Source organism: Diadema antillarum, unplaced genomic scaffold, assembly GCF_040938485.1.
Source record: "Diadema antillarum isolate AM-2024a unplaced genomic scaffold, OU_Dant_1.0 scf00000020, whole genome shotgun sequence".
NCBI classification, from domain to species: Eukaryota; Metazoa; Echinodermata; class Echinoidea; order Diadematoida; family Diadematidae; genus Diadema; species Diadema antillarum.
The window spans coordinates 6,210,664-6,236,196 of NW_027270909.1; the positions used below are offsets into that span (position 1 = coordinate 6,210,664).

At 37.6% G+C, this 25,533-nt stretch overlaps 1 protein-coding gene across 2 annotated transcripts in view; it reads right to left on the minus strand.

The window, feature by feature from the left end:
- Positions 1–1,061: 1,061 nt before the first annotated feature.
- The window catches only part of LOC139729204 (stathmin-like), a 28,509-nt gene continuing 4,037 nt past the window's right edge, over positions 1,062–25,533 (minus strand). Inside the window, exons 2-4 of one of the 2 annotated variants that reach the window (XM_071640136.1) lie at positions 9,322–9,479; positions 4,960–5,151; positions 1,062–1,859 (exon numbers count right to left, since the gene is read on the minus strand). In XM_071640136.1, the coding sequence (XP_071496237.1) occupies positions 1,773–1,859; positions 4,960–5,151; positions 9,322–9,479 (437 nt within the window). In that variant the 3' untranslated portion in view covers positions 1,062–1,772. The remainder of the gene's footprint in view (positions 1,860–4,959; positions 5,152–9,321; positions 9,480–25,533) is intronic. The other variant, XM_071640143.1, reaches the window with a different exon arrangement.

A 25,533-nucleotide genomic window follows, 5' to 3' on the forward strand; every position in this document is an offset into this window, starting at 1 on the left:
AAAGTCACCACAAGGAAATATCAACTAGTGCACTAGTTTAGCTCTTTGTTTTAGAATAATCCATTTGTTTTTTGTATACATGAATTTTCATAAGAGTTTGGTCTTAGGCATGAAACATTGATAAGTTGGTACATACCATACTCACCCAACTGTATCATTATGCAATACGCTGGGAGGAGCGGTGGGACACAAAAATATTTACCATCGATCACAGTTCAGGATCGCTGACAAGCACACAGAAAACAAAAATGGCATAACATGAAACAAAGATGCAATCAATTGCATCGTTAAGATAAAGCACTCCTGGAATGTAAATATCACAAAACCGAATTTCTCTTTAAACACATAAGTACTGTGTGAAAAAAACAAACAAAAACAATCAATTTACAAATCCCCTTGTTAACAATGAAATCAGGTAAGTGCCACTACTTTGTAACAATGTGTATATATACAATAATTATCTTCAACAACTTTCAATGAGACAAAAAAAGGAGGGTGTCACTGCAGCAATCATCTCAGTGGAAAAAAAAAAAACAAACAAATAAACGATGCCAATAATGAATACAAAATTTGGAAGCCAAAATGAACATATGCATAATGAATCACAAAACTGAAATATTTCCCTTACCTAATCAAAGGCAGCCAGTGTTTTTTTGATCAAAAGATAACACCAAAGTGCATTTAAACCAACATCATTCCAGTCTACGTATTACCACACACGGTCCAAGATTTTGTTTTCTACAGTTTAAGCTGAATACATATGCAACTTTCTCCTTAAATCCACTACATCTGCCATAATCTCAATAGAAATCTGACACTACTCACTACAGGAATCAACAAACGCTCTACTCTACAACTTGGATGAAGGACTGTACGTGCCTAACAAATTTTCTTCACCTTTTTTTTGTTTAATTCTACCATACATGCAATAACTGTCAAGCTTACTCAATACCTATAACTCACTACAATATCACAAAAGAAACACACAGCATACTTTTTGTTTGTATTGAATACAAGTAATATAACTGCTTTCTTTTTCATCTCAATCTTCTCCACATGTGTTCATTATTCATTTTATGAATAACTCTGCAGTATTTTTTGATAAGTTTTCTGCAATTTCTCTCTCTTATTTGCTCACCATGCAATGATTTACAGGGTGGGGATTTTATAGCATTCTTATCTTCTCTGTTTTCTGACCGGAGCAAACAAATCTCTTTTCACACAAAATTTTTCTCGGTGTATTGAGCATGTGCCAACAGTGAGATGGGTGTTGCCGTTCTTAAAAGGCTGGTAGCGTAGACTAAACATTGCAAAGTGCCAATTTTCGGGCCACTCTACAGATTCCATACGGAAATGTAATGTTGCCATCTTGCAAAAATGGTGCAAAATGGTGCACTAGCTGACCCCACGATGACTCTAAGAATTTACGTTCGAAGCACCGCCGCAAGATATGACCGTGTACAACAACACGTGCTCGCCATGAAAACAAGGAAAAAGAAAAGTTCTGAGATCACAGAACACTTCATCATCACAGTACAAAGGATGAACACAGACAAGGCAAGAAAAATAATCAAATATCTGACAGAAAAATGTCTTTTCACATCACTTTATAATCAGCATATACAGCAGATACATCTGTTAATCTTAATTTTTCCTCAACTTTTTGTGTGATTTTTTTTTTTTTTTTTTTTACTCTTCTCATCAAGTATTTCTTTAGAATGATTCTTCTGGCCATGTTGATTTATGGTACTTTGTTGGATGGCAGAATGATCTCATTGTTTCTCCTCTGTCGGACTCTGGGCGTCGCCGTTATCCCCCATCACCTTTTTACGCTCCTGGACCTGTTTGATGTGATTATTCTGAAAGGGAGAGAGAGAGAAAGATAGATAGAGAGAGAAAGAAAGAGAGAGATAGAGTTAAATGCCTGAATTCAAACACACTAGAATGAAGAGCGAGTATTAAAGGGACTGTACAGTACTGGTTGAGGTGAAGATTTGTGCTTTGAACATTTCTAAGTGAGATAATGAGAAACCTCTTATGAAATATGAAAGAGCATGTACTTTTAAGAACGATTCAACGTTTATTGATGAAAATTGGTTTTCAAATGGCTGAGATATCCCCCAAAAATGATAATAGTAAAAAGCGACAGGCCACACCTTTTATTAGGATCTCTTTGTTTCGCCTTGTTTTTGGATATCTCAGCCATTTTAAAACCGATTTTCATCAAATGTAACCCGCTACAACAAAAAGGTCCTAAAGTCGCGCACGGTCGAAGCCGTGAAAATCGAGTTTGAAGTCAGAGCATTAAAATTGGTCAAAACTTACAATTTTCTGATTTTGATATATTATTGGAGTCTAACATGTCTTCTATCATCTGTCGAAATTTTGAAGCAAAATGATCAAAGGAAAGACCAAAAAATAGCGTTTTTCTGAGCCATGTTTTTTGGCGTTTCAACGAAGCAGAAACTGGTTCGAAAATTTGGATGAGCGCCACAGATAGGTTCCGCCCCTAACAACGACCAGAGTGATCTCATTGGTCAGTTTGCTGCTTGCTGCTAACCGAAGCGTGAAGCTCGCGCACTGCCCAGTCGACTGGTGCGTGTGGGTGGGGTGCGCTATGCTCAGCCGCTTCTCACATCCTGGTCACTGATTGGTTGGTGAGGAGACCGCCGACGCTGATGTGCTTGAATGAACTCTTCGGGGGTTACTAGGGCTTACCTTCTATTGTCCAGAGGTGAAAACTGACTTGCATGTCCGTTGATCGCGATTGCGTCGAAAGGAAGACTTTTAGGGCACTTTTTTCGAAACAGTGATTTTCCAGACGTCTCGACATGCTCTCTTTTAAACATCGATATCTCCGCAGCCGATTATTTTTATAAAATGTGTTATATATCAATCTAAAGCAGAAAGATTAGGGGATTATATCGTGCAATTTTCAAATAATCGACCTCGCCCGACTTTAGATCATTTTGTTGTAGCGGGTCACAAATAAACTTTTGATACCCCTTCGAATTGCATTCTCCTTGATATCTCATGGAGTGAATTCTGAATATCTTGCAAAATGTTAACAGCTAAATCATCACCTCAACCAAAACTATACACACCCTTTAAAAGAGAATGGAGTGCAGGTAGATATGAACTACACAGTTGTATAGTTGAGTCAAATATTGCAAGGACTACAAATTTGATTAATTGGCGTGGTTTTTTTTTTCTGGTTATTTACCAAAGGTATGTAATTCAGACAATCTACAGATTCATGTACATGTCGCTCAAGTTATGACAAAGTCGTTGGGACTGGCAGATTTCTTTCATTATATTGAAATGTATTATAGCTGAACGACAAAGTATATAAAAATACGAAGACATTAATTTGTGGACCTGAAGTTTTTACTGACTTGTAACGAGAGGTTTGTCACACCATGTTCGGTAAAATAGGACGGCACTGTATTTTATGAGTAGACCTCCCAACCTTTCTGACTGAAAAATAGGGATGATTTGGCTCAAAAGTAGGAAAGAAAGAGCAGTTCCCATAGGAGAGTGTAGCAAAATTATCAAGAAAAATAGGAAACTTCTATCGAAACAAGAGCTAGGAATGGTCAAATTTCAGATTCTTTCCTCCAAATTCAGAATGGTTGGGAGGTGTATGAGTATTGGTGAATTGAATGGGTTTGGAGGAAAGCAATTTTTTTGACCTGAAAATTCCCTAGCATCAGAGAGCATGTTTTTTTTTAAAGTATACCAAGACGTTTTGCCCAAAGAAAAGAGCTGCAGTATACATTGTTTATCACGCACGCTGTGTGTATGTGTCCGCATGCCCTTGTGAAGTTGTGTGCAAATTTCTTTGCAAGGGTGAGGGTCGGCTTACTCGATGACAACAACTGATTGATTCAAGTGAGGCAATGCTCGCTGGGTCACTTGTCCCCAAGAGTGACGGATAGCCTGAAAAGCCGACATGCAGAACTCAATTTCAGGATGGGAAAATGGAAGGGCTTGAACGAAGTGTAATTTATTCATGGCCAAATCGAGAATTGTTGCCGCAGGCTAAAAAGCACACAGTGTACGATTACGATTGAGATAGGCAGAAATGCCACGTAGAATCTCTATTGCGGACACAAGTCGGAAGTTGTTAAGCTGACACATTTTGGGTCAAGGCTTTAATACTATCTACGAGACATTGTGGAGGGATAGGGTTCCGTTTAATAGAGATTTACATGAGTATTCAATCACCATCCTGAAGAATCAGGACAGTGAGGGAAAATGTAAAAAGACCCCCCCGCCAAAAAAAAAAAGGGGGAGATTAGATCTACATCACTTCTGTTAAAATGCTAGGTGAAAATTTTGCGCAGAACGGCTTTGTCAATAATAGTTTGGTGATAATGATGTGTGGTACAATTGTATCTCATGGAAAATGCCATCTTGATATTGTGCATTATTCTTTGCTTTCACCAAATTTCCAAATTAACATTACAGTACACTTGCTCTATCAAAAGAGTAGAGCAGTGTCACATGTTTTGCTAGACAAATGTAATTTCACTTCGGCTTTACTATTTAAAGCAGTTCTAACTGATATGTATCAGCTGCAATTACTAAAAAGGGACAAGGGAAAAAAAAAGACAGAAATACCCCTACCCTACATTTCTGTACTGTGATACACTGCCAAGAATAATACAGAGTAACTAGTATGTTGTTGCCATGGCAACTTTCTTTTTGTCACTGCTGACAAATATGTCTTGCAAAACTTTACACAGAGTTGAACATGCTTGCAAAATTTCCTTTGAATTGCTGGAAAACTTTAGAAGTAGTTTGATCCGCAACAGACAGATTAGCCAACCATATGCTGACTTCTACCCATTTAAAACTTTTTTTTAGTGTGGGTATAAGAACACGAAAAAAAAAAGGAACCTCCTCTTTCTTCCTAAGGGGAACTCGTGTGGCAACACCTCCCTCCTTTAGACCCACCTTCTCTTGGAACTTGGACTTGAGGGCCTCCTTGTTGGCTTGCAGCTTTACCTCCACCTTACTCATCTTCTCCGTCAGCTGCTTCTCAGTCTCCGTCTTGAAGACGGTGTTCTTCTCAGCGACCTTGGCCTGGGCCTCGATGATGCGGGCATTCTCCTTGGCGAGCTGCTCCAGCATCTGAGTCTCGACGGACTGAAGAGAAGGAATGAAAGGAAGGAGAGGACATTTGTGACCCTGCACCTCAAAACAAACAAAAAGTTGCCAGACATGAATTCTTAGTTAAGACCATATTCTGAAAGAGCAGATTTTAAGCTTTGAAATGATGTATAACTCAAATCAAATGGACTCTCCTATAAAAGCTATCTAAATATTGGAAAGAAAGCACAAACTCAGGAAAAGTGTGAACTGAGAAAAGAGGCTCTGAAGTACAGTGTCTATTCAAGAGCTTTCTTTACCAAACCGTGCTGGCTGTGCGATGAATGGGACAAAAAAGCAGGAAGTAAACCACCAGAGTAACAACAATGAAGGGATTATCAAATTAAACTGAAATTAAACATGCCTCATTAACACATTTGGTCCATAATTAATGCCAACTTTTAAAGCAGTAGCACTATCCTTTCAAGAGATATTAGAGTTGAAAGTGAGGAGTGTGGACAAGGTTTTTCAGAAATGAAAAAGGGATTCTAAAGACTCACCTAATCACACTATTCTACCAAAAACGTTCAAGATAAACTGCTAAAAAAAACACACTTTCTTGCCCGTTTTATGATACCAAATTTTAGCATAATGTTAAAGAAGACCCGCTCTTTCAGAAAATATGAAAAAGTCAAGTTTGGCTAGGTTGACCCATTTCACTTATTTTCAGTCCTCACACAAACTCAGTGTAAGCGACTTTATGTTCGTTTTGAGGCGCACGGTCACATATGAGAACTGAAACACATTTGGGCATTTCCAAAGTAAAAGGTTACTTTTCAGGGATGTCTCTTTAATTTCTGTTTCCAATGTGCAGTAACCCCAAATACAATCTGATCTTGAAGAACACTTTAATGAGAGATACAATGCCCCAAAATTGCTTCAGACAAGCAATCAATTATTAAAATTTATGACAAAATATAAAATTTTGGGTGAGTGCGTGTAACACAGGACAGAAATCTATGTACTAACATATGAAGGTAAAACTATGAATGCTCATTGAAACTTTGTTGTTTATCAATTGAATGGTTAAATTTTGATGAGAGAAGATAATAACAGCTGTAAAATTCTATTGGATATTGTGTTTTATACCATTTCTAGACTTAGTGGTGAACGCGCGTAACATGGACAGACCAAAATGTGACAAGTTGTAAAGGCAGCACTGTGACAGCAGAGGTACATCTTCTTCATGTTTCAATTAATCATCAGTTTTGAGCTCTATTGAGGAGACTGGGCGTGGTGGGAAGGGTGTCAGGGGTAGGGAATTAAAACATTTTGAAATTCATTCACAGGTAGATGAAGCCAATAAAATGAAGTACTGCTTCAGTTTTGCATTCTCCGATATATCTGAGATATCCACTTCACCATCACAAAAGCTTGAAAATAACAAAACAGGATATCAAGATGTATTAAGCACTCGGTAAACAACTTTTATAGATACCTCAACAACAACAACAAAAGAAAGCTTCTAGCATGGAAATGGAAAAGGCCAAACAGGTTATTGTGAACTGGTTTGATGTCATAGGGGAAATAAAGGATTATCAAGCAAGAACTATTTTGGGCAGATCCTGGAAATGTTGTTGCGGTAAATGTCATGCATAAACAAAAATCACTGCAGGATCCACAAATACGATACAAACAAACTCTATTTGAGAATAAAAATCAAAGCTACAGTTGAATGCCTGGCACTGCCCCTACATGATAATACTAAAGATGTTGGAATTGTAGCATAGTGGCAAGCTTGCAATTCATCATACACCATTGTACAGCGACTCCATTGCACACAACACCATTCTACACAAATATGTATCACACAGACATTCAAGACACATCTATCCCTGTATATTACACAATGAAATCTGCATAGCAGACAGATTGTAATAGGTACAATACAGTACCCCCCCCCCCTTCCAATAGAGCAGACTTCATTAGCATTCGAATCCAAATGCTAGCAATCCCTAGGGGCCACCAGTCCCCTGCTGTCACGGCGCTGTGCAACGCTGATCACTACTGTCGTAAAAGCAGATGGAATATACGTGAATAGTCAACCAGGAAGGCCACTTAGGGGTATCTAAGGGGAGAGGGAGTGCGTGATATTACCTTGATTTCGCAAAAATCCTGGCTAATACCACGGCAACTGCATGCAGTCACTCGTAGTAAGTGATGGATCATGGGTGGTCTACAACCTGCATGCGTAAAGCATGGAGTTTACTGTTTAAAACAAGGAACATTCGCGACATGAAATTTGTCATGCGAATCTTGGCTCCTCACGAAATTCATGAAAATGTCATGCCCACAAAAATTTCTTGCTTTAGGTCTGTGTATACAGTTAGCATATCAAACAGGCATTTGCGTATTTTGATGCAAGACTATCTGGTACTACTTGAGAGCCTGATACAACCCTTCAACATATGCATTACAGTACTTGGGCATGAGAATCTAAATTTTGAATTCCCCGTTTCCTTGTATTGTAAATACTGTAGTGTCATGTTTTGACACGCCCTATTTGGTAATATGTGTGCATCATTCTCCCTTTCTCCTCTCCTAGTCATTTTTCATGGCAGCATGGCAGTTTATTCCTTAAAGGCATAATTTACCATTTGCAGACGAAACAAAAACCCAGCGTTAGTGCTGCAAAATAGTTTTAAAATGTGAGTTAGGGATAGAAACAACAAATATAAAGATTTTAATCATTAAAATCAATGTTAAGTACTGTTAAATATAGGAAAACCAGAACAATAGTTGAAATAAAATTGTTTCTAGACTCAAACTGTCCACAGTCATGGTTTAGTGAGAAAAATAGTGATATCTCCTTGAATTTTAGGCTTTCTAGCGAAATTTTTATATGGTAGGATGTTTTGTGATACAACTGACCTACAGAATATGCATCAAATGTGATAACTCAAACATTCTTTAAATCACTGCTCCCAATGGTAAACACTACATGTACCTTTAATGACCCTTCATAATATTATGTCTTCATAATAGGCCGAAGTAACCAAGGCTTTTTGCATTTTACATCTCTTGACTCTGGCTCAGTCCTATACTTCCTTTAAAGATCTATCCTAATAGTTTATTTGTTTGATTGCAGTGATTCTTTTAGCTATTATACAGTGGACTCCCGTTATAACGAAGTCCTCAGGACCGGCAATTTTCTTTCATTATATTGAAATTTCTTTATCAGAACAAATAAACAATAAAGAACCAGATAATTTTGCAGGCTGAATTTTTACTTTGTTGTTTACCAACCGACATTTCGTTATAACCGTGTTCGTTATAACGGGAGTGCACTGTATATATATATACCCATATTTTCCTCTCTCTCTCTCTTATCTTAAAATCTTATTTTATCCCTCTCTATGCTGACTGACTTTTTATACTTTAAATTTGCCAAGCTGCCTGCGCTGCATCATATCAGCTTCCCTTGAAAACCTGCCCTCTCATACCTAGGCTAGACACACCCATTCAAATGCAAGTGTCACAGCTGAGTGAAAAAAAAAATAATCACACACATATACTTTCTCCACACATCCATTCCTTAAGATGCTAAATTTGTCATGCTGCGAGATCTGTGAAAGGTATCCCACTTCAGCAGGGTGCTACATAAGCACTTGCCCAATTGCCAGGGGCAAGAGACAATCAAATTTGGGCAAGTGTTTTTGAACAAGGAGAACAAATGCTTGCATGAATTCGGCAAGCAAAAAAGTTTTGAATCCACCATTTTTTCACTTATTCCCCCTAACAAACTCACAAAGTCAACCATACAGAAGCCCAAAGATAATGACAGTTTAGTGATGCAGCATACTTTAAGTTAATATTTTATTTTAGCAATTTCCCGACACTTACATGAAGAACCCAAAAGCAATGCAACAGCAACACTTGGTCGGACCATGTTTGTTGAATACTCCATTGTACTTGTAAGTGTGCGAACCAATGTGTGAGCACTGTTCATTCAAATGATATTGTTTTATTAAGCCCTTGACTTAGACATGATTTTCTAATTATAACAGTAAGTATTTCTTAATATTTTTGGAATTCCTTTTTGGGCAAGTAAAATTAATATTCGGGGCAAGTGTTTCCCAGCAAATTTGAAAATCTGCTTGACCGACCAGGCAAGTGGTTTAAAAAAAAAAAGTTGTGTGACACCATGTTCAGCACGACTTTCCTCACCCTTCTCCTCCTTTCAGCCTCCTGGAGCTTAGCGTTGATCTCGTCTAACGACGTGGTGCTCTTGCTCTTGGGTGGAGACAGGGGGCACTTGTTTGGGTCGGGCTCCTTGTCATCCAGGTTCAGTTCAAAGGAGACACCACCGGAGGTCTTTAATTCTGCTTTGGAAAACAATTTCATAAATAGCAAGAATACAGATGACTGTTGTCTTTATTAAGACTGGAAAACAGGTCAGAAGACTATTATGAAATCTCTGTATAAATCATATTATGAAATAAAATGCATATACTCTACTATATGTACTACTGGTATAAATGCACTACAGTGCATCCACGCACATATTACAGTTCAGCATTAAAACATGACTTTAGTCTGGGCTTTGAAGAAAAATGCTGTATCTAACACTACACTCAGATTAATTGACGTCTCTGGATCATTTTAATCAGGCTGACACTTGTAATTGACATTCTATTATTAAAAATGAAGGTAACCGTTCAGTGAGCACCAGAAGGTAGAAATAGTCCACATAACGGATGGATACAGTTCATCTGATTTCAAGGTGAGATAAATCATGTCATTACATTAAAAGGATTTTTTTCTTTACGGGAAATGAACAAACCCACTGTAATGTATATCATTTGTATAGTTTCAGAATGGCAGCTCTAAATCAGACAGTTCAGCATCCAAACGGAATTTAAACAAATACAGTAATCTTTAGGTGCGCTAATGGATCAATATGAAATATCAATCATAAAAATCTTTGAGAGAATAAAAGAAATTTTAAGAAAAGAGGAAAAACAAAGGATGGATATGACATGATATCATATATGATATATGATTTTATATCATATTTCTGTGCCCCTAACTATCCAACAAACATCTGGAATGAAAGCACAAAGATAATACTGTTCATCAATTGCCTACAGTCCCTTCTAAAGGTGAAAACTGACAAATAGGAAATATATACATAAATTCAAGGCATTTGGCGTATGAAGGGATATCTAGAACAGTGACGCTATCTTCATAAGATATGAAGACAGCGGGACAAGGTCTACTCAAGTCAATCTTTTCTTTTCTTTGCCTTTTTTGCTTAAATCTAATACATGTACATGTATTCTTCCTACCAAGAAAGAGAGAGCTTATTATATTCCTTGAATTCTGTACCTCTTCAGTATCACCTTTCCACTGTAATAGTGCTAGTTTACATGTACTTGTAGGCCCTTTGATGAGGCATGGCATATAAATGGATACTTTCACACTTGTAGGTTGTTGGTTTTTTTTTTTTAATCCCTTCATCCTTTTCTAGTCAGATACTCGTACATGTGGTTTCTTTTTGATTAACACAAAAATATTGAAAAAGCATTGCTTGCTTCAACTTAGTGCCATGCAATAAAAACTCTACCCCCCCCCCAAAAAAAAAAGAAAAAAAAAGCAAAGACATCATGAAAATACTTCTTTCAGCAGTATGTATTAACACATGTCATACAGTATATAAAATGTAGTGTCTGATAGCCACTTTAGAGTGAGGTGCAGAAAGAATGTGTAAGTGTTAAAACACAATGACCAGGCAACAGTGACCTTTAGCCCGTACTTGTTGCCATGGTAACGGTACATGTCTGTAAAGTGTGAAAGGTAATGATTGATGAATTCCTTTCATGATTCACATGTGGCAACTTTCATGACTGCAAGAGTGGGATTCTGAACTATACATTTAATACAGTATGTATCCAAATACAAATAGATTTGTACGTGTACAGTATATATGTACCACTAACATTATAAAAGATCATAAAATTTTATACATTTATAATTAAACATGATATTTTACACTATTAAGAAGAAACGCTATGTTTGATAAGTATTAAACTATTCTAGTATAAACTTACGAATGCAAAATCAAAGAATTTCTATGAGGGTCAAATTCTTTTGAAGACGTTACTTCTTATGAAATGGACATTAGATTATTGATACCTACAATGTAGAAAAAAAATAAATAAAACTCTAGCTAGAAAAAAAAAATATCTAGCTACATATTGTATCAAGTGTTTTGTCTCCTTGACAAATATTCAATTAAGGAATTCATACACAAAGGACAAGACCCAAGAGATTTAATTAGAACATCTTTTCTACACAAAAAAAGAGCTTTCTCAGATATAAATGTCAGACACCAGCAAATTTGCAAGCAGTCTTTTATAATTTCAGTATCTTCAAAAATCAGCAAAGGCCATCAATTATGCTAATTCGATCTCTATCACATAAATCCTTCCAAAAGGCAGCCACAATCTATGAAAAGTGCCCAATGCTGGAAATAAAAAGGAGTGAGAAAGAGAGAGAGAGAGAGAGAGAGAGGTTATAAAGTCTCATATTTCTTGTGACACTATTGGGGAAGGTTGTCCTAAGCAGCGCCTGCAAATTGAGAATCCAACGGCACCGTGTGGGGAGATAAGCTTTTGGAAAATTGGACGAGACTCAATGAGAAACATGACGCAGCGCCGAAAAGCGAAGGGCCTCGAGAAATCTAGGGATCGTTAGGGGTGATTGTCGATCCGACACTGTGTCGACGGTACCCAGACACTCCCTAATGGCAAAGAGAGTGAGTGGCTAATATCTTGTCATCACAAATCGCTCGGAAGCAGACAGTAGAAGGTTGTGCGTGTAGTCTTCCTTCAGAGTCTCTGCTTTTTGTATTGGTTTTTCTTCCACTTTTTAGTTCTCCGTTATTAAAATACGATGTACATGTATGTCCACAAAATTCTACAGATCTATACATGTGATACACTACCAGTAGTGTCACATTTAATGCACTCTATAATTACCAGATCACTGTAACATGTGTGTGATGTACAGACTTTGCCAATGAGAGTGGAATATCAAAATTCTACATTCATGAGGGAAGTGTGCACACACACACACACACACACACAGAAAAAAAAAATACAAACACGCATAAACACATTGTCTGGCACATCAAGACTACACAATAAACAACAGCTGTGAGAAACACTGACTCAGTGATGAAACCTACAATGGTGAATTTGAACACATGACTGAGCTTGCAAATATCAGGGCCCCATTTCATAAAAGATGTTAGGATGACAACTCTTGCTGGAATGACAACTTTCCACAGCAAACTGCCAATCAGGAAGCTGGATTCTTTTCGTTACCATGACAATTGTCATTCCAGCAAAGAGTTGTCATCAAATCAATTCTTTATGAAATGGGGCCCTGGTCCCCATACAGTGTTGTATCTCCTAGACTGTACAACTTGTATCTTAAATACATTCAAGAGTGTTACAAAGTCGTACACATGTTTGGAATATTCAGAATGGGTGGCACTGGAACACCTTCAGCAATGTTCACTCGAACTTGCATCTAGTTTTGATTATTCATTGCATCCAGCATTAATACTGATTATGGCCTCACGCTCCTAATTCAACTCGCGCATTGCCTGCCGGGAAGGCAGTACAAAGATGAGGTAATGTTATTTTTTACCAAAGAAATCATTAAAAATCAGTCAAGTGGAAAATTGCCATCTTTGGTAGTGTTTGACATTGCTTGAGGACAGAAGCTTCTGCAGGCTATGAAGAAGTTGTGTGAATCAGGGTTTTTGTATTTTTAATGAATTTTTATTGATGTATGAGGTAATTTGCTATTTTTATCGTTTTTGAGAGTGACTGGATGACTAGTCTCGTATGGAGGCTCTTAACTTTTTTTAGAGCTGGAAAACATCCCAAAATATGTTGTTTGCTTGAAAGCAGAGAAAATTTCCATTCATATGCTTAAATCAAAAAAAAATCTATGATTCAATTATTTTTTTATGATTCATGGAATATGCTGCATTTAACACAGTTTTCTATGGGAGCCCATAAAAGGAGCGTGAGGCCTATAGGCCTCACGCTCCTAATTCAACTCGCGCATTGCCTGCCGGGAAGGCAGTACAAAGATGAGGTAATGTTATTTTTTACCAAAGAAATCATTAAAAATCAGTCAAGTGGAAAATTGCCATCTTTGGTAGTGTTTGACATTGCTTGAGGACAGAAGCTTCTGCAGGCGATGAAGAAGTTGTGTGAATCAGGGTTTTTGTATTTTTAATGAATTTTTATTGATGTATGAGGTAATTTGCTATTTTTATCGTTTTTGAGAGTGACTGGATGACTAGTCTCGTATGGAGGCTCTTAACTTTTTTTAGAGCTGGAAAACATCCCAAAATATGTTGTTTGCTTGAAAGCAGAGAAAATTTCCATTCATATGCTTAAATCAAAAAAAAATCTATGATTCAATTATTTTTTTATGATTCATGGAATATGCTGCATTTAACACAGTTTTCTATGGGAGCCCATAAAAGGAGCGTGAGGCCTATAGGCCTCACGCTCCTAATTCAACTCGCGCATTGCCTGCCGGGAAGGCAGTACAAAGATGAGGTAATGTTATTTTTTACCAAAGAAATCATTAAAAATCAGTCAAGTGGAAAATTGCCATCTTTGGTAGTGTTTGACATTGCTTGAGGACAGAAGCTTCTGCAGGCTATGAAGAAGTTGTGTGAATCAGGGTTTTTGTATTTTTAATGAATTTTTATTGATGTATGAGGTAATTTGCTATTTTTATCGTTTTTGAGAGTGACTGGATGACTAGTCTCGTATGGAGGCTCTTAACTTTTTTTAGAGCTGGAAAACATCCCAAAATATGTTGTTTGCTTGAAAGCAGAGAAAATTTCCATTCATATGCTTAAATCAAAAAAAAAATCTATGATTCAATTATTTTTTTATGATTCATGGAATATGCTGCATTTAACACAGTTTTCTATGGGAGCCCATAAAAGGAGCGTGAGGCCTATAGGCCTCACGCTCCTAATTCAACTCGCGCAGTGCCTGCCGGGAAGGCAGTACAAAGATGAGGTAATGTTATTTTTTACCAAAGAAATCATTAAAAATCAGTCAAGTGGAAAATTGCCATCTTTGGTAGTGTTTGACATTGCTTGAGGACAGAAGCTTCTGCAGGCTATGAAGAAGTTGTGTGAATCAGGGTTTTTGTATTTTTAATGAATTTTTATTGATGTATGAGGTAATTTGCTATTTTTATCGTTTTTGAGAGTGACTGGATGACTAGTCTCGTATGGAGGCTCTTAACTTTTTTTAGAGCTGGAAAACATCCCAAAATATGTTGTTTGCTTGAAAGCAGAGAAAATTTCCATTCATATGCTTAAATCAAAAAAAAAATCTATGATTCAATTATTTTTTTATGATTCATGGAATATGCTGCATTTAACACAGTTTTCTATGGGAGCCCATAAAAGGAGCGTGAGGCCTTATGTGCAGAGCACTAGCACCGGTGTGGTTTCCTGCTGACATGTCATAAAAAGAAACTCCGCGGGGGGTGGGGGCTAAAACAACTTGGAAAATGATAACGGAACTACAGATGCACAACCCCTCTGGTTGTATGTACATTGTACCATGGTAATACCACACATACGACAGACTTGTCAGCTCCGTACCATGAAAAATTTATGTGCATACCTAAGGTGCAGTCTGCGCTACTTCATTAAGAATTGAACACTTTGGCAGAGTGTATAAAGGTGTCAGAATATCTAGATTGTGTTTCTCGTCAGTACAAAATGGCCTTGTCATAGACCACGGGTCTATACTTAGTCAGCACTGGAGGGTTTATAATCTCATGGCTTTGTTGCAGCCAAAATTTTGATCCATTCCTAACTGTTCAATTAAAAACAACTTATCAGCAACAATACAGTGTACCACATATCATGCACCTTCTGTTTGTTTTTTGTTTGTTTTTTTGACCAAATTGAAAAGTCAGGTACACCCATACACATTCAAATCCATTAGAAGATGATACTCTGAAGACACTATTTAATAGTACACATGATGTATTGTATCTTTTATACGGTGTGTCCACACATACAGGTGAACTGAAGTACCAAGTGAGATTATAAATTTATGCTGCCTTCCAGCTTTAGAGTACCCAAAAAGCATAAACATAAAGATAGAAAAGCCATTTTGGTTTGCAACAGTAAGGAAAACCTACAATGTACAAATATTAACCTGTGTACATGTACCATGTTTAATACTATAATGTACAAACTAATATTGACTCACCATTTCATTATTCCAACAATTGCTTCCTTTTTTGTGTTATCTAAATCAGCCCATTACTGATGAAATAATTGAGGCTATCCATGGCACAGAAGACCTACATAGATAATTATTCTATGAACATTAGCATAATGATGATGTACATGTTGTATAATCTACTTTTTGTAGACCTGCGTACAATGTACAATGTAAGAAGGTAATGTGAATGACTTCTGCGAGAAACTTGGTTTTCACAATCAAGTGAGTCCTGACGCAAAATCTGAAATTGTTTCTGTTCAAGCAATATCGAGGGTCATAGCATCCAAATGAGTGCCAGCCTTTGCATATGGTAATTTCTCAGCATTCATAGCTTTCTCTCACATTTTGCACTCAATATGTGATGCGATGCTACCTTTTATTATTAAACTACATTGTACAAACACAGAATATAACTCTTTCAGAGACAAGAACAGGAGGGCATACTCGCACACACAACACCCTGCAAAACACGCAGTCAACATCAGCACAACCCCTGCACACCAGACTCCATGTACATTTTGTACACCTTTCATTGCACCCTCCCAATCAAAAGGATAGTAGAAATCAATGCAAGGGTTGTTCATTGATGAACTGCGTATGCAACAACCAATCAATGCAGAGAAAATTAGTGTCCACTGGCTCATTATACGTTATGCAATACTTGTCACAAGAAAAAGAAAAAGTGTACACTTTGCTAGATTAGGGCCCTTCCCTTCCACAATTAATTTGCATAATGGGCTTGGCAAGGCTCGGATTTACATTCAGCCTACACATACGTGTATCTCTGAGGTGTGGCAAGCAGACTCCGTTTGCCATAAAACGTTTGTCTCGATATTACACGTAGACGTTTCATGTGCGTGATCTAAAAGTGTACACAGATGCACAATAGCTTGAAGTCTACAGCTGACGGATGTCTCAAACAGTATGTGACACTGTGGCAAGATTTTGATATACAAATTTGTACAAATTTGCATGGAGTCACAGTACATTTGCAGACTATCAAGGGCTTTTTGACAGTCTGCTCGAGCTCCCTTTCATTTTTCAAATTTCTTTTATTTTAAGAAAGATTAAAGAGAGGTGCGCCCCTAGTGCAAACATACTGCACAATTGGATACTATGAAGAAAGCAAATTAATAAGCCAGTTCGGAGATAGCTCATGTGCACATGGGTACAAATGACCTTTCACTTTCCTCAGTTGGTCAGGCACTTCACTCAATTCAAAGCGACATAATGCCGCAGCTTGCCCAACATAGCAATTTATGGAATTTATATTCTAACAAAGAATGAACCTGTGTAGATGAAGTGACCAGAATGGTTGTCAATCAACACTTTGGGAAGCATCCATTTCATTGTGCTGTTTTGAATACATTAACAAACATTTTTCTGTTAACATTGCCAAATACCAGGCTTGCTGTCAGGTGGATGTACTGGCAGGCACCATTTATATGGATTACATGAATAATCATAACATTACAAATGCTCATCTCAGTGAAATTAAAAACCAACCTGTCTCTGGGTACAAATGACCTTTTTCTGCTCATGCTCACACTGGAACCCCAAACTGGCTTATTGTCTCAGCATGGGTATCATACATCGTACCAACTCTAAATACTTGCACTTTCCCAACCCCAAGTACTGTATGTCACTGCAATACAAGATCAGTGCAAAAGGGTGATATTGTTTTTACAGTCACTATCATCTGTGTGGATCCACTTGTTTGTGCACACACTTTGTACAACACTTTGTAAATTATGCATTTTATATTAAGTAATGTGTGTTTGAGTGACAAGTATACAAATTTGTACATTCAGTCATTTGTGTACTGTTATTACGATATAGTGTATGCTTAAGTCTAGGTTTGTGCTTGTGTGTGGGCAGATTTTGCAATTAAAAGTATTAAAAGACCACTTCCAGGACAAAAAACAAAACAAAACAAAACATGAGGATTGTTCGTGTCATTGTAACCTTCTAATTCCTTGGACCTCTCTCTGTAATGTATTTATTGCAATACAGCTTCTTCTTTTCTTTTTTTTTCATTAAATCAGTTTTGCTAAACTGCACTGTCATCGCTTCGATAACCAACAGTTTTAACACACATTCTCTACACATTGAGTCCTTTCTTGGAACTATCTTTACTTCTCTTTTTTTTTTTCGGAGGGGGCGCTGGATTGGAGCATAAACACAGTGCAATATGGGAAACCATTGCTTTGTAGTGCATAGCAATTGTAGTGTTAAGATACTATATGTGAGTAAAAAAACATATTGAATTAATAGAAGTACAAATTGTAGCCTACTGTAGGACTGTGTGATTTACAGCAATTTTATCCAAAATGTCACTGTGTTCGCTTAGTATGAAGACAAGATATTTTTCATCCCTTTCTTAGCCTTCAAAATTGTCATCAAACTACTACAGCAGCATAATTGCCAAAGTTCAAATTTCCATCCTAGCTAAACCTACCATCTAGACAGCTTGCCTAGAGACATTGAAATTATTGATATACTGCCCTTTCAAAATTTGGAGTAAAAACACAGAGACATGACCTTTAAGGGCAATGAAAAGAGGAAGGCATACCAAGCAAATATAATAACAAAACTGTGACTGAAACATAGACTACATTGTAGATTATTTCAGCACTGTGAAATCTTCAAATATAATACCAACATAGCAATATCAATCTTAAATGTAACTCAAGTAACCATGTATTTGGCATAGAGAGAAAGGAACTATTGAATACATTTTTTTATGTACTGCCATCTAGTGTTCAATGACTGCACAGTATCCAGGCAAAACAAGCACCCCCATGACAACGGGCGACATCCATCCATTATGACAAAGGGATCATGTCGCCTCCATTTTGGACTGCGCACTCTTACTGATCTACAAGCCTCTTTGGTCAAGACTATGGCACAATCAAGTCCCTCTAGTCTATTCAAAGCAATTGGTTAGAAATAAAAACACAGCAAAACACACCAGCACATGAAATCACAAACAAACAAAGTTCAAAACCTTGCCTCAATACTTTTCAGTGGTGCACCATCCCAAGCATTAATTTTGCATGGTTATTAATACTGTAGAAGAGTGTCAAGTCATTCCATGACCGCATACTGTAAAAGTGGATATTTTCGCGCGACTAATTTTTCGCGATTGGCCGGGTCAGAAGAGTTTCGCGTGTTTTTAATTCCGCGGAATCAAGACGGCACGCACAGGAACATATGGCAAGCAAAAATATTCGCGGGCTTTTATTTTCGCGCTAGTTTCTGGTTGCGCGAAATGCGCGAAAATTTCAACACCGCGAAAATTTCCACTTTTACAGTAATGTATGGGTTACAGTCCAGGCAGCAATGGAGTTCACCATAGAGCAAAAATTTACATGAGGAAAGAGGAGAGGTGACTTGGCTACGAAAGTACAGAGACCAGCTCACGGAAAGTTCATTCACAGGTCAGGGCAATGTGCTATTGACTTCGTTGATACATTGCATGCTTTAATCTTTATGATGTTGTCCTATGATTTTTACTAGTTAATTGATGAGCCACAAGATTGACTCTGGACTCCGTGCAAGGTTGTATCAATAGATATGAATCATTTTTAAGCAAAGTAATCACAGGTCTATTCAAAATATAAAGTTCACTGACATCACTAGTTTTTTAGATCTGGTTTTCAGTATGAAAGATTGTTTTTCATTTGCCAGAGCTTCTGTTTGCTCTTTGGCTACTACAGAAGGCAATACCAGGGCCCTGTTTTATAAAGAGTATAATTAATTATAGTTGAATCCTACATTAAGTCTACGGCAGCTTGTGTGGTAAGGGAATTTACAATCGATTATATCTTTTGATAAAACAGGGCCCAGATCTGAAAATCCAGCTGGAAGAGATTGGTTTGGAGATGAGGGCGTTACACGTACTGCAGATAAAAAGACTTCACTTCATTCAGAAATCCTTTGTGTACACTGTCCACTATCACTGTTAGTAATACAGAGACTCCAACCCTAAGCACCTTCTGATCTGGAGATTCTCCCGCCTGAAACCCCTAGCAAACGGGAGACTCCAACTTGATGTGCGCGAAGCGCATATCACGAGCGCAAAGTTCCTTGCGGCCGGGGTCCAGGGCCCGCTTGGGTCCTAGAAGCTCTAATAATTAGGGTTCTTGATGCTCTCTCGTGCTACCTAAAGGCTTATTTTTCAACATACGAAGACAAAAAGTAAGAAATCATTTCAAACGGGAGACACAGAGCCAGGGCGGGAGAAATTAAATCTCAAACGGGAGAACGGGAGATTTTGCAAAAGTGGGCTTTCGGCGGGAGATCTCCCGTCGAAAGCGGGAGAGTTGGAGTCTCTGGTAATACCACACAATAGCATAATGAATTTCCCTTGCAGCATTTATGAAAATGATAATAAAATGAAAACACACATATCATGCATACACCTGTACTCTTGAAAGCTCCCTGATCCATCAAAGTTCCCTCTCTCCTGACATTTAAATCAGCAATTTAAATAATGTGGCAAAAAAAAAAAATCAATCTACCATTATGACACACTTACAAAAGAAAATTACATTCCGGCAGAAATCCTGCTAAAATTACTTCTTTGACTAAAACCACTCAGCTTCCATGCCATGAATTAAAAATGTGAAAAAAAAGCTTCTAAAATCCTTTAATAGCAGCGTCAAAACCACTCTACATCTTTACTCGTAAACAACCACTTCCCAACCACCTCCCCCCCCCCCCAACACACACACAAATCCACTCTGAATAATGAACATTTTGAAGTCGCAGGTGTGGAATGCACGAGTAGAATGGGTTCATTGGGAGGTCATGGCAAAGGGAAGGGGGAGGGGTTCAAGAATCTAAAGAAGGGGTAGTGTAGGCACATCTAACATAGTGTGAATAAAATGCAATGAAGCTGATTTCCCAAGAGTAGAGAGGGACAGCATGCACTTAAAAAATACACGTACGTGCCCTTTAAACATTTAAACCCAGCACTTTGAATGTCAGAACACCACAAAAAAAAAATTCAATAGAGAATAGTTTTCCTTTTCAAACATTCTTTTTTTTTCCATATAAAATGAGCAAGTAGAAAAAAAAAAAAAGCATCAACATTTACCCTACTTGTATATGCACCTAAAACATGCAGGGCTTGGGAACCATAAAAACAAAATGGTTGTTTGAGCCCCGCCCACAGTTTGCTTGATATGCAAGGTGCTTGCTTTTATACATTGTAGTGTGTGAGCATACACAAAGTACATACTTGTCTGTGTGCATCATGTTGCATAAGTTAACCCTGGGTATGAAAAAAAAAACAATGTGTGTATGTACAAATACAATTAAAGGACAAGTCCACCTTTGTAAGGATTGAGAGAATGCAGCAATATTAGCAGAACACATCAGTGAAAGTTTGAGGGAAATTGGATAATCCGTTCAAAAGTTACGAATATTTTCAGTATCTGCGCAGTCACTGCTGGAAGAGAAGACTACTACAGTGTATGATGTCACATGCGTACAACTACATGTATATAAGGAAAATAATAGAATTTCACAAAACCTTACTTTTTGAATAAAGTGCTCATTTCTTCGACTTGCTACTGACGTATGTTAAGGGTAATATTATTCCCCCTGCCTTCTGAAAGAGAGAAGTCGAGTGTTCTTTTGTTATGCGAGAAAAATGGAAATATGTTGAATTTTCTTTATTCTTTCCTTATATCGTTGTACTCATGTGACATCACAAGCTACAGTTGTATTAGTCTTTTCATCCAGCCGTGACTGAGTAGAAACTTCAAAAATTCATAACTTTTTAACGGACTGTCCGATTTTGCTCAAACTCTCACTGATGTGTTCTACTAATATTACTGCATTCACACAACCCACATGTCTATGAAGGAGAACTTGTCCTTTAAGTATTGGGTTATAAAGGTGGGAAAGCATGTACACACTATTGTACTGAGAATGTGTGATTCTTTTGCCCATCGAGCTACATGGTAATATCTCTGTACACTGATTGCACTTTGTAAATAAATTAAGAACATCATGAAATTTAGTTTCTTTCAGTGAGAACAGGTTAGATAGCACTTTGCAAATAAATTTCCAAGAACAGTGTGAAATTTAATATAGTTTCTTTCAGAGTGAAGAGGTTGGCACTGACAGAAATGTCACATGGAAAGAGATTGTGAGTAATATGCAAAAGTTTAATATAATTTCTATTGAGGTTTGATAACCATGACAATTTCAAACAGTTTCTGATTTATTTCTGTTTCATCAATGAGGACAATGGAAATTGTAATATTTCAATATTCACTACTGCAAAGGTATACAAACACTTGCATTTATGACAGCATTTCAATATTTACTACTGCAAAGATATTACAAGCACTTGCATTTATGACATCTCAAAGTGTGACCACAAATGATAGAAAGGAAAAATTAGAGTTAATTTTTCCAATCATATCCTTTTTTCCCAGTGTTATGAGAATATTACATGCACAGATATTGAAATAATACTACACAGTAGTTTCATTTCAGTATCCATTGCATGTTCGGCAAGGTGTGCGTACAATTTGTACTTTGTAGTAGTATAAACTATTTGTGTCAATCTTGGAATAAAGTTGACGCTTTGAAGGCTAGTCCAGCACTCATTACAATTTCATAAAATGTTCCCAGCCTTTATCGCACGTACTATCAATGTCAGGAGATCACAGACCCCGCCATTGGCAGCATTCTGCGGCAACACCTTCAGATGTTCTCTGCTCCTCCCTTTTTTACAGTCAAAGGTCAGCTACTGGATCCGATTTAAATGGCATCATATCTCCCTCTCTCTCTCATTTCTCTCTCTCACTTCCATTCACGCATCAACTGAATGGCAAACTTGAAACACTGCGCAATGCACGAGGAACATCCAGCGCCCCCTCGTTTTGTCTCTGGCCCCCCACATCATTTCTTCCGCCAAGAAAGTCATTCTCGAGAGTCGGCTGTCTAGCAAAAATGCAAATGAATGAGCCAGCCGCTGACGTCTCCGGGTGTACCCGGTGCTCTCAAGAGCACTTGCAGAAAAGCTGCAGCGGAAAAACTGCAGCTAGTCACTGCGTATCATGATTTGTAGCCATTTATGCTTGATTTTGTTTTAGATGATATTTTTCCATACATTTTCATGTTGCTGCATAATTTATTATCAAAGCTTTCATTCACATAATTCTATTCTTCTGGCAGAATCTTACAGTTCAAATTTAATTTTGATTTCTATCTAAAGTAATGGTAGTTTTTCTGAACCATTGCATGCCAACTGTTTAGTCTCTATACAGTGTATATTGCTTCTGCCCACAGCTACTATGGGACCCTGCTCATTATGAAAGAACAACATTGCTTGATTAATTAAAGATTAGTACAGAAAGGTCAGGACTTGCACCAGTCAACACCTACATTGTACATTTGTACTACAAAAGCTTTGGACATTCTGAAAAACAAAATCTCATACCACACCAATGGAAATTTTTGCTTAGGACCAAACACTACACTATCAAATTAAAAAAAGAAAAGTCGTTTGTTGTAATTCCAATGATGTATACAATGTATGTAACTGCTACACCCTGCAGAAAATGAAATGGAAAAGAAAAAAATGTCCCCCCCCCCCCACACACACACACCAAACCTGTCTAGAGCTGAATGTCAAACAAAGGTTAGCCATGTAGTACAAAACTGTATGTTTACTATATGTTTTGGTGGGTGTATAGTGATGTTTTCTTTTATTTTGTTTAATTAGATTATGATTGCGAATGTTTGCAAACAATGTCCTCATTTTACTTTGCCACTGAATAGTTTAATCTGGATGTACATGTATCTCTTCAAACAGAAATACTTAAAAATCCATACAAGACAATACCTCAACCAGAAAATGTCAAATGAAATTGTACACTGACTTCTCTTCTTTATCAGTATGCCATATGTCCCTGCTCTTCCACTTTTTTTCCCTATGCGAATGCCTGAGGTGTTGTTTTCATTGACTGATTTCGAGTGACCTTCTACATTAGAATTTAACTATAGAGTAGTGGCAAGAAGTCCTTGTGGTTGATCTATAATGTGCTGCTGTGAACCTTGATGTAATTCCTGCCAAATCGCTCAAATTACTTTTCGATTTAGTCATCGGTGAATAATGCGGCGGGCATAAACAGAACTACAAGAAGACAACAAATGTTGGTATGACACCACCAGTGACTCATGTGTCACACTCAGGCACTGCAAGAAAAAGCGATTTAGAGGGGAAATAAATTTTGTCACTACATTAGTCAGCAGATACTTTAGTAGTCTGAATTCTGTTGGGTCAGAAATACTCATTCCATTACTTTGGAGTCCATTCCTTCACAAGAAAAATGTACATTGTATGGTAAAAGGAATAAGAATTTTAAGTACTTATCATTTTGTGGGTATGCAGCAATACAAATACAGTGTACAAGGTGGTAGCTCTTCACTAAAGGGGTGGAGGTCAGCTGAGGAATAAAAGCTTAATTTGTTGTTGCTATTATCATTATTGTTGTTGTTGTTGTTGTGCTGTATCAAATGTCATAGATACGGATTAGGCTAGATGGACATAAGGGGAGCCCTGCAACATGTGCCTTTAACCCATTGAAGACGAGTCCCGAGTATACTCGGGCAAGTGTCTACGGGAAATGTGTGTCGTAGCAAAATCAGCCCGTCCTCAATGGGTTAAGAACTTTTGTCCACATGCTTCCATCTTGGTACTCTGCATGAGCAGCTCTGAAATAGTAATATTACAAGAGGCCTCATCTTCCATGAATCGTGTGGAGCCCACGCAGTGTAACCTGTTCTCTGCAGGATTCTCAAATCTCAGAGGACTTCGTCCTACACAGACCACTTCCCCGTGGGTATCAAGTTACAATGTAAATGGCATTCAAGTTGATATCAGTTCATATCAGTGATACATTCTACCACTTTGAGACACCTCACGTCAAATTGCACCAATCACTGTCATGATGTACAATGCATGCATACAGTGTACACATCGAGATACACTGTATGCGTACTGAACACACACATACTTTACACACATGTACAACCACACACAGACACACATGCAAAATGTACATTGTACATACCCAGAGGCTACGGATAAAAGAAGAATGAAAAGAATAGAAAATCAGATGAAAATGAAATGCAAGTGAATTCTCAGAATACTGATCTTGTGGGGGGCCCGGGTGTCACTTCTGAGTTCATATCTTCCAAAGATAGCGGGGTGGGAAACCGCAAGCCGCGTATTTCATTTACGCTTCACTGGCTGACTCATTTCCTTTCCCCAGCTCAACACAACAACTACCTTCAGCAATCACATTTTTTTTTTTACACCCCTAATGAAAGTCTCACATCAAAAGTGGCTTGCAGTGCCCAGGAGAATATGATGCCTGGTAGATTAAATATCTCTAGATCTCTTTCTCCATTTATCTCTCCTTTCTATAACTCTTTTATTGCTTTAACCCCCCCCCCCCCATCTCCATTATTACTTATCTCTGTATTGATCTCTTCATATCTATTACTCAGAATAATTGAGTATCTGAATATCATATAAGAACGACCCAAGTCCATGGAAGGCCATTTCGAGTAAACTTAAAAAAACTTCATATCTTTTTTATTTGTCCAATAATATTCTATTTAACTGTGATGGGACGGCAACATACAAATTAGAACATATACTATTATGACAATGAAGATTTACATTAATTGTGGAGAGGCCATTTTGTATGATGGACTTGGGTCGTTCTTTGAATCATATGGACTCGGGTCGTTCTTTGAATCATATACAGGATAGGCTGCTATATGAGATGAGAGAAGCGATCCGAGAGAGGGCGCCATAATATGAATGTAAAAATGACCCAAGTCCTGGACTTGGGTCATTCTTACATTCATATAAGATTTCACTCATTCATTTCAGGCACTTTTGGGGGTAATTAGGATTTATCATTTATACACAAGATGAGTCCATGCATAAGCTACAAATTCCCATGTCAAGCAGAATTTGGCCAAAAATTGGACTTGGGTCATTCTTATATTCAGGTCTTCAGTTATCTGGCACTTCCTTTTTAATATCTTTATA